The sequence below is a fragment of the Heptranchias perlo genome, chromosome 6 (assembly GCF_035084215.1).
Source record: "Heptranchias perlo isolate sHepPer1 chromosome 6, sHepPer1.hap1, whole genome shotgun sequence".
Lineage (NCBI taxonomy): Eukaryota > Metazoa > Chordata > Chondrichthyes > Hexanchiformes > Hexanchidae > Heptranchias > Heptranchias perlo.
In genome coordinates, this window is record NC_090330.1 from 51638420 (window position 1) to 51653770 (window position 15351).

Genomic DNA, 15351 nt, shown 5'->3' on the forward strand with positions numbered 1-15351 from the left:
TTCCTATCGCCAACCTCCTCTTAACTTGTCAGTTTCCCTTTCTCCCTCCTGCTTGGTGTCCACTTTTTCTTCTCTACCCTGTAAAGCATTCTGAAATGTTTTTCTGTACACGGAAAGCAGTATAGAAATCTAAGTTGCTGTTGTTGTAATGGAATCCTTTTTGGATTAGATTTTTCTGGATTTGCACTACTGTATACTTGGCATGAACATTGTGCTGTCAACCATATCATCAGCTGTAGTATCAGAGGTGGCAGTTGCGGTACTTATAAAACAATTTCCCCTCGCTAATTTGGACTGCTAAATTTTCTCCATTGCATCCTCTCAAACATGTTGCCTCCTTGCTGGAGTACGTTTCCATGTGAGCTAATGTTGAGTACCTCTGTCAAGTGACAATTACTTGTCTGACCTTCGATAGTAAGTGTCAATAGGTTTATAAGACAGCAACGGGGAGGTGGGGAGTGGGGGGGGGGGGGGCAGATTTACAGTGAAGCTCGATCCTGTTCTCACTTGACATCCACATGTACATTATCCCAGCAGAGGACACTGATATGATCAAGAGTTAAACCCTTCCTAATTTTGTCTATCCATAGCTCAGGGATACTGAGACCAGTTGCAGCATTACGAACACAAACCAGCTGAAATCAACTAATAAGGCAGTCTTCCTTAGTTTGTGTGACTCAGCTACTGCCTAAAGAATTCACTGAGCCACCGAGCGAGAACAGTTGCACTCTTACATCTTTAGCTTGTGTCAGGTTTACAAAGTGCTCTGGAGTCTAGATAACAGATGAATCTCAAGAATGAAGTGAAAAGAAAAAATAATTAACATCATCCATCATTTAGTTCACAAATTGCAACTTGATTTTTTAAGTAATATGCTAGCAGTCTTTGTATTAAAGGATTTTTAAAATATTAATTCATCGCAGGATAGCCCACAAACACTGCCACTGAAGAATCAATCATTGCCAAGACTACTGAAGGATTGGTGGGCTAGATTACCTTTTGAGGCCCCTTAATGTAAACCCTCCACCTTTCATGTCAGGGCCAATTCATGATATCAAGAGCCAACTGATAGATAGTTACTGACTGACACTTTAATGGAAATGGAGGAAGCACCAATCCAATCTAAATTTGCTGTGTTCAGCATTGATTTAAAATCTCTTATCCAAAGAATTGCTATGTTATTCACTTCTGCAGGTTCTGAGCTTGACTTGCAACTAACTGCATGCTTTGGGAAAATGTCTGTGATCTCAGCACTCGCAGATTTCTGTACGAAAAGTGGAATGAATACTTTTTGAAAGGTTAAACGCTGTGTGTGTGGTTGGAAGAACTGCTTATCATTAATATGTGACATACAATGCATTGATCCTTAAGGATTCAACAACAGAAAATGTAATGTTTAAATTCCCACTAAAAAAATTACACAGTAACCTTTATCTTTAATTCATATTAGTGTAATTTTAGTGCTGGGTCTATATGGTTTCTAATTACACTTTAGTCCCCGGCAGCCACTATTAGATGCTCACTTCAACATTTTCGGATGAACATTTCACGGCACCATATCAAAAGTACTTCTGTGGCCGGTCATGTGACAAGAAAGGGACTATGACTGGGAAGTTATTAGAACTATTAGAATTCTCCCTTGAAGTTTGCTTTATATTACTGATTTACCGAATATTTGTCTGTATTTCAAAATTTCAACTGTCTGTCTTTCTTCTTGGAAATTCTCTCTCCCGATTTCCTGACTTTCATCCTCTTTTTGAAGACACTGATCTCGAAAGAGAATATTTGCAATTGGATAGATTAGTAAGAGTTTCGTCTAAGCTATTGAGAAAAATCAAAAGAGTGTAAAGAGGAAAAAGGCCAAATAGAGGCTATTTACTGTTATATCTGATAAACACTCAAGCTGGTGTGGCAATGTACTGGCTGTTTTTATTTCAAACTCTCTGTAACATTCTCTTTAGGTACAAATTTGGATATAAGAAGAGAATATGGAGTGCAATTGCTACAGTATGCTTGCTCCAATCAGGAGGACCTCCAGTGTTCAGTCACACAATAAGCAAGTACAATACATATCACTTGCATATAGTTGTGCAATAAATTCGTCAGTTTTTTTTTGCCAGTTCACCGTGCTATTGCGATGACTCGTCCCGTGGTGGTCTAAAAAAAATCACTATTTTGTTAGGGAATTGACGATGCAGTGAGCTGGCATTTTGTCCTTACATCGGATTCAAAACCCAGATCTCAGCTCAGACTGACAGGCTGAAGATGCTCACCTTCTCTGCTGGTTGTAATTAAATTAATTTGGGCAGCCTCAACCTACAATACAGCAAGTATTTGGTTTGGATTTGATGCAGTTGGGATGTTCTTCTTAGGTTGGGTTTATACACACTATTGGGATAGAATAGGGGGACCTTTATTCTGATTCAGGCTTACCTGGAAGTGCTTAGAATCATAAAAGGTTACAGCATAGAAACACGCCATCAAGTCTGCTCTGGTGCTTTTTTCCACATCACCTAGTCTAATCCCATTCTCTTTCTCGCTCCTCATGGACTTTAATGTTACTCTTTTTCAAGCAACTATCTAATTCCCTTTTAAAAGCTACGGACTCTGCTTTAACATCGGGCTGTGGTAGAGAATTGCACATTCCCATCATCCTCTTTAATTCTTTTACCTTAATCTTGTGCTTTCTCAGTGTTTCACTGACCATTGGAAACAATGAGCTGGAAATTGCTCTGAGCAGCGAACACGTCGCCCGCCGGTGGTAAGTAACTAACTCACCAACAAACTTTTCGCGGTCTTCTGGGCGTCAACTTGCTTTAATTGAGACCTACAAGAAGTGCAGCGGTCGTTCCCAGGCTTCTTTGAGTGTTGAGAGGAGGAAAGGATCTCTATGTCCCCTCCAACAATCAGCTTGAAGAAAGCCATGCATGTTAGAACCAGGAAGTACAGTTCATTCACAAACCGCGCAGACTAACAACCAGGAAGTGCCAGACAATATTAGTAAATGTACAATAAAATGAGATAGAGAAAACAAAATAAAGAGAGGGCACGATTAAAAGACTCAGATAAAAGGGATAGAAAGAAAAAGAAAAAAAAACGTTTTTTCCAAAAACTATTAACATCAGGAATAATGAGACTCCACATTTTAAAAAGTAAATTTTTAGTGTCAGAGAGGTTGTTTAGCAGTCATTAATACTTACCACACTGTTAAAACTTAGTTTAGACCTAAAAAACTCAGCGAACCCATTTTGTGGCGAGATTAATTCCTTTCCAGCTGGGCAGGAGAGCAAATTGGTGCTTGTCCATTGATTGCAGCCGGCGAGATCCCTTTAATGAAAAGCTTTCAGATCACTGACGAACCAGGAAGAGCAAGTTCCCAATTTCTACATTTGACTGCGCATGTACAGTCGCCGGAACTTGCTCTTCGATTTCGCCATTAATAACGGTGAGTGCTGTTAGGCTCACTGTTATTTAAAAGCAATTTCCAGCCCATTGTATCACTATTTACCTTATCTACCTTATCAACCTTCTCAGCTCCAATGAAAAAAGCCTCAACTTTTCAACTCTCTCTTCATAAATGTAACTAACCATACCTGGTAACATCTTAGTGAATCTATTCTGCATCTATTCCATCACTTTTATATCCTTCCTATAATGGGGTGCACAATACTCCAACTGCAGCATAACTAAGCTCTTGTACAAGTTTAATATTACCTCTTGTATACTGTATCAATTAATCTTTTTTACGGTCTTACCTTCATTTTACCCCTACCTTTTGTTTTACACCCTCCAAATATCTCTCCATCCACATGGCCACATTCTCCTTAATTCCATATACTATTGGGTAGAATTTCCACTGGAGTCCTCCGATCTCCCACTGTAGTATTAGTGGACGATCGGGAGAAACCTTTATGGAAATTACTGTCACTCCTGGCAGACCACCTCGTCACTCAGCCAGCTTCCTGCCTGGGATGTTAAAATTCCTCCTTTCGACTCTTGCCTCCTAGTGAAAAGGCTGTCTGAGTTCAAGTCGCACTCCCAGACTCAAGCCCATAATTAAGGCTGACAACCGAATGCAGTACTGAGGAAATGCTACGTTGTTATAGGAGTTATTCTTCAGATAAAATGTTAAATCAAGGCCTCATCAGTCTCCTTGAATGGACATTAAAGATCCTGTGGCATTATACAAAGAAAACCAAGAGTTCTTCTGGTGTCCTGGTGAACACTACCAAAAACAGAGTAACTGCAAGTTCATCTCAATGTTGTTTGTGCAGATCTTGCTGTATGTAAAATGTCTACGTAACAGCAGTCACTGCATTTCCAAGTAATTCATTGTCCATGAAGCATTTTTGGATGTTTGAAAGAGTTTATAAAATCATTTTATGACTCTAAAAAGGAAAGAGAGGAACAAAAGAAGACATTTCACTATAGCCTTGGTAAAGTATTTCCATGCACAAAGAACATGGAGAAGATGGGGGTAAAGTCAGGAAGATGTCTGGAGACTCTTCTTGGATGAAACCTAAAGATCTTGTAATCCTGGATACTTTAGTGCACCCTCCTTCACAACAGAACTTTAAGTTGAGCTAAAAGCCATAATGGCTCTGCAACTACACCAACAACAATTTGCATTTATATAGCACCTTTAACGTTGTAAATCGTCCCAAGGTGCTTCACACGAACATTATCAAACAAAATTTGACACTGAGCCACAAAAGGAGATATTAGGCCAGGTGACCAAAAGCTTGGTCAAAGAGGTAGGTTTTAAGGGGCGTCTTAACGGAGGACAGAGAAGTATAGAGGCGGAGAGGCTTAAGGAGGGAATTCCAGAGTTTAGGGCTTAGGCAGCTGAAGGCACGGCCACCAATAGTGGAGCGATTAAAATTGGGGATGCACATTATGCCAGAGTTGGAGGAGTGCAGTGATTACTGTGTTGTGGAGATATCCAGGCATCTCTCTGGCTGTAATACTATCTTTGGTATCCACCAGAAGTGAGAGGAGAAGAATTTTTTTTACGTAGCGAGTTATTATGATCTGAAATGCACTACCTGAAAGGGTAGTAGAAGCAGATTCAATAATAACTTTCAAAAGGGAACTGGATATATACTTGAAGTGAAGATAATTGCAGGGCTACGGAGAAAGAGTTAAGAAATAGGACTAATTGGATAGCTCTTTCAAAGAGCCGGCACAAGCACAATGGGCCAAATGGCCTCCTTCTGTGCTGTAAGATTCTATGATCTGTAAAGAAAACAGACAGGTTAATGTTTAGGAATATAGGAACAGGATTCGGCCATTCAGCCCCTCGTGCCAGCTCCGCCATTTGATAAGATCATGGCTGATCTGTGATCTAACTCCATATAACTGCCTTTGGCCCATATCCTTTAATACCTTTGGTTGCCAAAAAGCTATCTATCTCACATTTAAATTTAGCAATTGAGCTAGTATCAATTGCCGTTTGCGGAAGAGAATTCCAAACTTCTACCACCCTTTGTGTGTAGAAATGTTTTCTAATCTCACTCCTGAAAGGTCTCGCTCTAATTTTTAGATTCTGCCCCCTACTCCTAGAATCCCCAACCAGCAGAAATAGTTTCTCTCTATCCACCCTATCTGTTCCCCTTAATATCTTATAAACTTCGATCAGATCACCCCTTAACCTTCGAAACTCTAGAGAATACAACCCCAATTTGTGTAATCTCTCCTCATAACTTAACCCTTGAAGTCCGGGTATCATTCTAGTAAGCCTACACTGCACTCCCTCCAAGGCCAATATGTCCTTCCGAAGGTGTGGTGCCCAGAACTGCTTACAGTACTCCAGGTGCGGTCTAACCAGGGTTTTGTATAGCTGCAGCATAACTTCTGCCCCCTTGTACTCTAGTCCTCTACATATAAAGGCCAGCATTCCAAGAGCCTTACTGATTATTTTCTGCACCTGTTCATGACACTTCAATGATCTGTGTACCTGAACCCCTAAGTCCCTTTGGACATCCACTGTTTTTAACTTTTTACCATTTAGAAAGTACCCTGTTCTATCCTTTTTTGATCCAAAGTGGATGACCTCACATTTGCCACAGTTTTGCCCATTCACCTAATCTATCAATATCCCTTTGTAATTTTATGTTTTCATCTACACTGCTTACAATGCCACCAATCTTTGTGTCATCAGCAAACTTAGATATGAGACTTTCAATGCCTTCATCTGAGTCGTTAATAAATATTGTGAATAATTGAGGCCCCAAGACAGATCCCTGCGGGACTCCACTAGTCACATCCTGCCAATGTGAGTACCTACCCATTATCCCTACTCTCTGTCGCCTTTCGCTCAGCCAACTTCCTAACCAAGTCCGTATTTTTCCCTCGATTCCATGGGCTTCTATCTTAGCTAACAGTCTCTTATGTGGGACTTTATCAAATGCCTTCTGGAAGTCCATATAAATCACATCCATTGGCATTCCCTGACCACTACTTTAGTCACCTCTTCAAAAATTCAATCAGGTTTGTCAGGCACGACCTACCTTTCACAAATCCATGCTGGCTCTCTCTGATTAACTGAAAATTCTCGAGGTGTTCAATCACCCTATCTCTAATTATAGACTCCAGCATTTTCCCCACAACAGATGTTAAGCAGAGTGACATGTGCAATTTTCCAATCTAGAGGAACAGTTCCTGAATCTAGAGAATTTTGAAAGATTATAGTTAGGGCATTTGCAATGTGCTCACCTACTTCCTTTAAAACCCTGGGATGGAAATCATCTGGTCCAGGTGTAAACTTTTCAAAAACCTGTTGGCTGCCAACTAAACCCATTAACTATTCTCTATGACAAGAATCAGCATCCTGATTTTTAACTTCTACCTGTTGTTCTTTTCTCTCGTCTTTTGTTTTGTTCAGTTCTGATAAGGACTCACGTCTCTTCCAATTTTGACAAAGAGTCTGCATACAAAACATTAAATTCTCTATTCTCTTTATAGATGCTGGTGGACCTCCTGTGCATTTCCTGCATTTTCTGTTTTTATCTGCAAACTACATGTTGTTCTGCGTTGGTTTGCTCACAAGAAACAATTACATGAATTTAAAAAATCATCCAAATAATTTACCTGAGTCGTCCATCTTCAGCTGCTGCTCCACCAGGGATAATTTTAGTAATAAATATCCCAGGGTCATCTCCAATATGAGGATTATCTGTGCCTCCAGCAATACTGAATCCCAGGCCAGAATTACCCTGTCAGACAAGGAAATGACAGAATTTAATTTAATCACTTTTATTGACAAAACCCAGAGGTGAAAGTCTATCTGTAACAAGGTTACATGCTCCAAAAAAGGTCATGTTGTGAAGTCTGGAAGGAGAATTTATTACAAATTATCTGTAATAGTCTATTGTCCAGTGTGTACCTACCAAATTGCTGTACAAGGCTTTTAAGGGATCAACAAAGACTAAAGCTTTCAATGTCAGTACAGCCCCCACCGCTTACAGCTGGTGCATTGGTGTCAACATGTTGCCTGCTATACATGATGGCCGATGCAACCAAAAAATTTAGAAAGAGTTTTTTTTAAATAGACGTGGAGCTCAACAAGCTGGCAAGAAGGGCTTGCAGCAGGTGCAGGAGTTCTAGAGGCTATGGGGTGGGGAGGAGTTGATTGAAGCTGCTTGAAGTCTCCATCAGCTGTTCGCACTATTAACAACTACGGGAGGCAGTGGAGACTTCGGGCAGCTTCAATCAGCTGATACATTTAACATGAGATCAGTTCAACCTCTGCTACAATGTCTTGGTTTTATTTATGTCTCTGTGGTTCTAACATCTGCCTGTTTATGTTGCAAAGTGAGATGTTGATTGGATGCAGCCTTTAAAAAAAAATTAGCTTTTAAAAAAACAGTAAGTACTGAACTGCATGAAATAGCTAATGCGCTTAATAAGTTTTAAGTGGCGCCTTTGTAATTGACACCTATGGTGATGACAAATGGTTTGCACCATTTGCCCGATATAGGCAGCTGTCTGGGATAAGCAAGTGTGATGTAAGTGATGGGGACTGTATTGGCAAAGAGCAAGCGTTACTGTAAAATGTCTCCATTGTACTTCAGTGAACAAGGTGTTATCTTTAAAATGCATCACAACACATTACTTTTTATTGTTGATCTACCTGCAGCCCATTTGAAATAACTACGATAAGCAACACAAAAAGCCATTAGGAAACATGCTGAGACTGGGATTAACCCAAGGCAAAAAAATGTTAGGTCAAAAATATCAATGCACTGAATTGAATAGGAAGTACAGGTCTTCATAAAGATACTTCTCAGAACCATATATGAATATTCTCTTATTAACATCAAGATACAAACTTAATAAAACAATTTTCTGAAGGATTCAAGTACATTATAAGATCACAAAAATCAAAAGACAATTAATGATGAGGAAAGCCATTTGGTTCATCTTAGTTTACCCAGAATGACCCTAAAGTCCCCGCAATTGCAGCATCCAATTGATTCTAGGATTTTTGTCTCCACTACTCCAAGTGTCCATTTCAAATATTGATCACTCTTTATATGAAGAACAACTTGCTGATATCAGTCCTAATTATGTCTTTTACTAGTTTGAACCTGTGGCGCCTTATCCTACTCGCTTATGTTAACAAAGTAATTTTTTGGTTTTACTATTCCCATACCATTTACAATCTTATACACCGCTATAAGATCACCTGTCAGACGCCTCCTATCAGGGTTGAAAAGCCCAAATTTTTCCAGTCTTTCCTCATAATTCAGACCTCCAAAATTAGGGTTCAGACTCTTCTTTGCAGTACCTCCAACAATTAAATATTTCCCTTGTTTCTTGGTGACCAGACCTGGACACACTACCAGAGCTCTATACAGCTTGATCAAGACCTCCTTTCATTTGTATTCTACTGTTTTGGCCATAAAGTTTAACATTCTATTAGCTTTGTTGACTGCTGCTCTGCATTGGTTGAATCTGTTGAACATTAAGTATACTAAGACTTTTAAGTCTCTTTCAAGTTAATCCTTAGCCATTTCAACATCATTCATGGTGTGCACATGCTGTCCATTTTTCTTTTCTATATGCTGTACTTTACATTTATCTGTATTAAATTTCATCTGCCATTGTTTAAGCCACTACATATTCTACCGAACTCATTTTGTAACTTCTGAAGTGCCTACTCCAATTCCACTGTCCCTCTGAGTTTGGTTTCATCTCCAAACTTTACCAACTTGCATTGGATTTGTGATTGATGTAAGTTAGAAACAGTAGTGATTCCAACACTGATCCCTGGGGCACATCACTCAATAGAATGTCATTAAAGGTTGATTACTTACAGAACCCATAACTTTTGCCATTTTACTTCTATTAAGAATATTAGGTACCTTAAAATTTGATAAACAACTGTGCACATCAGCCCAAAATATTTTAAACCCAACGTGCCTGAATTGTATCTGTGTTAGTGTTATTAAATTTTGTACATTTTCATACCTAAGCATCTTGAGCTAAATGTTCCTAGTTACCACATTTGGCAAAATCTAAACTATAATATTTCACCTAACATCACAGACTATCTACGATAGAATCAGGAAAATAAACTCTGCAGAGACATGGTGCCAAATTTGTACTCAGGTTTGAATTGTATACATATTCCAGTATTTCATTTCAGAATACTCTGCTTCAAATGATTAAACTATTATCCACGTTTTATATTTGTACGACTAGCCTTTAATGCGTGACAAGTACCTAAACTTTGCCTGAGACAGACCACTTGGAGCAAGATAGAGAATGGCTCAATGAGGACGAACAAGGACAAACTACAGGAAAGATTATTGCATCTACTGTGAAGGACGATCATAGAAAATCTCTCCCAACCTAAAATAGACCATGAAACAATGAAAAACAAAATAAAAAGAGAATGCATTTTAAAAACATGCTGAAGGAATCACAAATGCTTGCCATCTTAGAGAATAAAATGGTGTGGTAGAAACTGAAGTCACACATTTACAGCAGCAGCTTTTTTAATAATAAAGTTCATATCAGCATTTCTCAAGTTTATCTGAACTGAGATGGGAGGTTATATTAAGAGCACGGTCTCTGCATTTTTTGAGTTTGTTAGACAATCTAGGGTTTGTGCAATAGGTTGAGGAAATTCAAGCTTTCTTGGTCTTTGGACAGCAGAGAAGGGTCTAAACAATATGACATCCAAAATGACTCTTAAGTTGTTGTTAATTTGATCCAATATATTCTAGCATCAGGGATAACATTACTTAAAATATTAAAGTAATACTCCAGAGAAGGCTTATAAAATTATAATCACATTTGTGAGTCTCCCCATAATATTTGGAATTTCTCAAAATCAAAAGAAAAATTAAGCTTATCTGGACTAATAAGTTTTTAAAAAACAATCCAATGGTCATCCCACATATCTGGGAGGTCATAGACATTACCCCATTTTCATCTTTGTTTTCAGATTACCGAAATATACAATAACATGGGACTGCTGGATAGTGAATCAAGGTGAAAAGTGTAAAAGTATTACCCAGTGGGATGGCAATATATGCTGCATTCAAATGTTATTTAGTCATTCAATGCTTAATTTGGAAGTGCTGGACTCACTCTTTAGCAGTTAGTGATTATGTTTTGATTCAGAGTGCTAAAACAAAGATGCCAAAGGAAGTCTTTTATATTGTATTAAAAATAAAATAACTTGTTTTTAAAATCTTAACTGCTAAAAGCTTACAAAAATGTGTAAAGATGACTGTGACTTTAAAAGCCTAACAAATATATTCCAGGGAAAGCTTACAATAATCATAATTGGAAGCCTTCCCTGGAATATATGTTAGGTTTTTAAAGTCACAGTCATCTTTATACAGTTAGCAAACCAGTGGTGGCATAACAACACTTGCTCTGTTTTATGCAATACTGATTCTGGCTTGAAAAACATTGGCCCATCTCCAGACCAGGATATCAGGATGCAAATGCATTCCAAAGAATTTGGTCTTAGATTCTAGACACTTAAATGTTCAAAGTACGTAGTCTTTTCTCCACACTGTGCTCTCTATACTACAAGGTGACTAGTGTTCTCTTTTTAGGACAATTCCTTGTGGGCTAGAAGAGGATTAAAATAAATGAGTATGCAGAATTGCAGTAACTGCCTCAAATACATTTGGGAGATAGCAATAATAAGAGCAACTGGAAAAGTTTCAGGTTAAATATTTTATTTATCAATTGTAAATGTTGTGGCATTATTCAGAGAACAATGTTCATTGTTTCTCTTCTTGCAATGGTCTCTGCTTCTTTCCCACTCCAATATGTTAAGATCTCTCTCGCCGTCTTTCTTCCACTCTTTTTTTCCTCCCTTAGTTTGTCTCTCACTTACTATTGCCACTGTGGTCTTTGCATCTCTGTTCATCTCTTAACTCTTCTCACTGTTTATCTCTCCCATTTCCTGAAAGCCTTTTCTTCCCTTTGTCTCCTCTTTTTTCTATGTCTCTCAATCTCTGTGTCTTTTACACATACTGCCTTACTAAGGTAAAGGCTTTCTACCTTTTATATAGCCCCAGATAAAGAGCAAGCTAGGAGCAAACACATACTGGGCAGAGGTGGTTTCCAGAATCAGATATTGCAACATGCAAGTGAGAGACTGTGGGACTCAAGCTGGGGGGGGGTGGTTGGGGGGAGGAGGAAGCAGAGATGTTGTGTACTGGGAGGGAATAGCAGGGTTTGGGAGCATTAGGGGTTTGGGTAAGAGAAAATTTGAGGGGGGGGCTGTGGCTTGAAAGAATTCAGGCAGCTGATTGGGACCTTAGGTATGAGATTACTTGGGGGTGAAAGAGAGTTATGAGCCCTTGGAAGCTCTTGGGGTAACGAGGAAAAGTCGGGGGGGGAGGGAGAAGCACTCGTCAGGAGGTCTGGAGGCAAGGTCCATTGTGATGATAGAAGTGTGGTACCATTGGGGGACTGATATGTGGTAGCACTGTTGGGTAATGGGCTATGGGAGCACAAGGGGGGCTGTTGCATAAAGTCATGAGGTAGCTGAGATATTGGAGTACTGAGAGTCAGAAGCACTGGGTTTGGTGTACTTGATGATGGGCCATGGGAGCATTTTTTTTTAAAACGGTGTCTCTCTTTCACTCTTTTCCCCCGAGCCCTCCATAGCTCTCATCTACTTTTGCCACTCCAAATACAGCCCCATGTTCTGAAGTGGAGTACATGTCAAGACCTGGAAGGAGCCAAGCCCAGAAATAGAGCAAAGATTCTGACTAGAAGCCTGGAAAATGCAGTTGACAGGAGTGAGACAAGGGAGTGGTGCCCTTGAAGTGGAGTCTAGGGCAGAAGTTGGAGGCCAACCTTGGAGTTGCAACTGGGAGGGAAGGGTGCAACAGGCAGCCTGGAACTCACCAGGTCAAGTCTGACAGTGTGCGTGTGCAGTGATGTTGTACGTGCAGTGAGCCCAAAGAAAAGCTGAGCATAGACTGAGCACAGGAATAGGAACTTTGCAACAGAATGGCATGATAGTCTAAAGCTTCTAAGAGAGAATCTGGTCTGGTGACAGCAGTGATATCTGTTAGGTGGCCTGATGGGAGAACCAAGCTCCAGAAAGCAAAAGGGACAAAAAACAAGAGGTGCAGGAGTGATGTGCAGCAGAGTAAAAGTGCATGAAACTGTCTAGTGGCAAAACATCAATATAATCTTTTTGTCAGGGATTTGTTTGATTATTTTTGTAAATTTTCATTGTTTTTCCTGTGAATGTAAAATTCAGAGGATACTTTTTTAATAACAACAGGATGGGTATGTCATATAACAAACAAACAATATAATTTTGTGGATCCCCTGTAAAAACAGAGAAACATAGAAAATAGGAGCAAGAGTAGGCCATTCAGCCCTGCGGGCCTGCTCCGCCATTCAAAATGATCATGGCTGATCGTCGAACTCAGTACCCTGTTCCTGCTTTTTCCACATATCTCTTGATCCCTTTAGCATTAAGAAATATATCTATCTCCTTCTTGAATATATTTAATGACTTGGCCTCCACTGCCTTCCGTGGTAGAGAATTCCACAGGTTCACCACCCTTTGAGTGAAGAAATTTCTCCTCATCTCGGTTCTAAATGGCATACCCCATATCCTGAGACACTGACCCCTGGTTCTGGACTCCCCAGCCATAGGGAACATCCTCCCTGCATCTAGTCTGTCTAGTCCTGTTAGAATTTTATATGTTTTGATGAGATCACCTCTCATTCTTCTAAACTCTAGTGAATATAGGTCTAGTTGACCCAATCTCTCCTCATACGTCAGTCCTGCCATCTCAGGAATCAGTCTGGTAAACCTTTGTTGCACTCCATCCATGGCAAGAACATCCTTCCTCAGATAAGGAGACCAAAACTGCACACAATACTCCAGATGTGGTCTCACCAAGGCCCTGTACAACTGCAGTAAGACATCCCTGTTCCTGTACTCAAATCCTCTTGCAATGAACGCCAACATACCATTCGCCTTCCTAACTGCTTGCTGTACCTGAATGCTCGCTTTCAGTGACTGGTGTACAAGGACACCCAGGTCTCGTTGCACCTCCCCTTTTCCCAATCTATCACCATTCAGATAATAATCTGTCTTTCTGTTTTTACAACCAAAGTGGATAACCTCACATTTATCCACGTTATACTGTATCTGCCATGTTCTTGCCCACTCACCTAACTTGTCTAAATCACATTGGAGCCTCTTTGCATCCTCCTCACAGCTCACATTCCACCCCAGCTTTGTGTCGTCTGCAAACTTGGAAATGTAACATTCCATTCCCTCGTCCAAATCATTGATATATATTGTGAATAGCTGGGGCCCAAGCACTGATCCCTGCGGTACCCCACTAGTCACTGTCTGCCACCCGGAAAAAGACCCATTTATTCCTACTCTCTGTTTCCTGTCTGTCAACCAATTCTCAATCCATGCCAGTATATTCCCCCCAATCCCATGTGCTTTAATTTTGCACACTAACCTCTTGCATTGGACCATATCAAAAGCCTTCTGAAAATCCAAATACACCAAATCCACTCGTTCTCCCCTATCTATTCTACTAGTTACCTTCTCAAAAAACTCCAGTAGATTGGTTAAGCATGATTTCCCTTTCATAAAACCATGCTGACTTTGTCCAATCCTGTTAATGCCTTCCAAGACAGCTTTAGACAGCTCATAGACAAAAAAAAATGTTCCTCTCTTCCTTTGAGCACATAATCCAGGCTAACACTCCAGTGCAGTGCTGAGGAAGTGCTGCATTGCTAGACGTGCTGTCCTTCAGAGGAAACATTAGAATGAGGTCCAACCTCCCTCTTGTAGAGGTTAAGGTCGATGTTAAATTTCCCCTGCCACTGTACAAAGAAGAGCAGGGAGTTCTACTGGTGACCTGGACAACAATCTTCCCTGGACTAATACCTCAAAACAACAGGTTAACTGGTAAATTTATACAACTGATGTTTGTAGGATATTGCTCGTGCAAAATGGCTGGTACGTTTACCTGTCGAGTGACTCTGAGCCTCTGTGTGCACTGCTCTTAGAGAGGTCCAGGAAGCTGAGCCTCGGTCTGTGGACCCTGTGGCGAGGGTAGTGCCTTCTGCGACGCATCGCTCTTTGCCGTTGCCCTCCCTCCTGCTGTGCACAGCACAGCACTGTGTTGTGGGGCTCCACATGTCAGAGGTGGACGGCGTGGCCGGCGAGGCTGGTGATGCTGTTCGTCCTCTGAGGAGGTCATGACTGCAGCTACGGCGGCCCCCATCCCCAAGATGTACATTTGAGGGGGTCCGCAAGGTAGGTAAATGTGTCTGGACACCGGGGTAAGTGTGCAAGTTGGTGAATTTTATTGTTAGGAGGAGGGTGGTGGAAGCCAAACTTTGCCCAAAGTGACAGAGTGGCCTCCTGCAATGAGTGAGGGTCTCCCCCCCCCACCACCTGTCAAATGGACCTTTGTAGCTGCCACAGGCTGATGACTGCAACATGTCCATTTGAACTGGGAGTGTTTCCCCCAGTATGGGAAACAGTCCCAGTTGATCTGAAAATCCCACCCCTCCTAAAATATCAGGTCAATCAGGTCTTTAAACGACCTGAAGTACCTGGTTAATTACTTTGAGTGGCACCCCGCCGGCTTTAATTGCATCTGAACAATCCTTGTTAATCCTTCTTAATAATAACTTCCACAATGATTCAGGCCCGAGTGTGACTGAACATGCAAACTTTATTATATAGACACAAGAACAACGTTCTAACAACAAGTACTTATATAACAACATTCTAATACAGTTATATTAAATAAACAAGGGTGGTACAACCCATCCCTCGGAAGTTCCAAGCCTGGTTCGTAGGATGTGTGGACCTCCACT

At 40.5% G+C, this 15351-nt stretch overlaps 1 protein-coding gene across 4 annotated transcripts in view; it reads right to left on the reverse strand.

Moving 5' to 3' along the window:
• dlg2 (discs, large homolog 2 (Drosophila)) overlaps positions 1-15351 on the reverse strand; it is an 861897-nt gene that overhangs the window by 402569 nt on the left and 443977 nt on the right. For all 4 annotated transcript variants that reach the window (XM_067986281.1, XM_067986283.1, XM_067986282.1 and 1 more), the window contains one exon: positions 7090-7214. In XM_067986281.1, coding sequence (XP_067842382.1) covers positions 7090-7214 — 125 coding nt within the window. The remainder of the gene's footprint in view (positions 1-7089; positions 7215-15351) is intronic.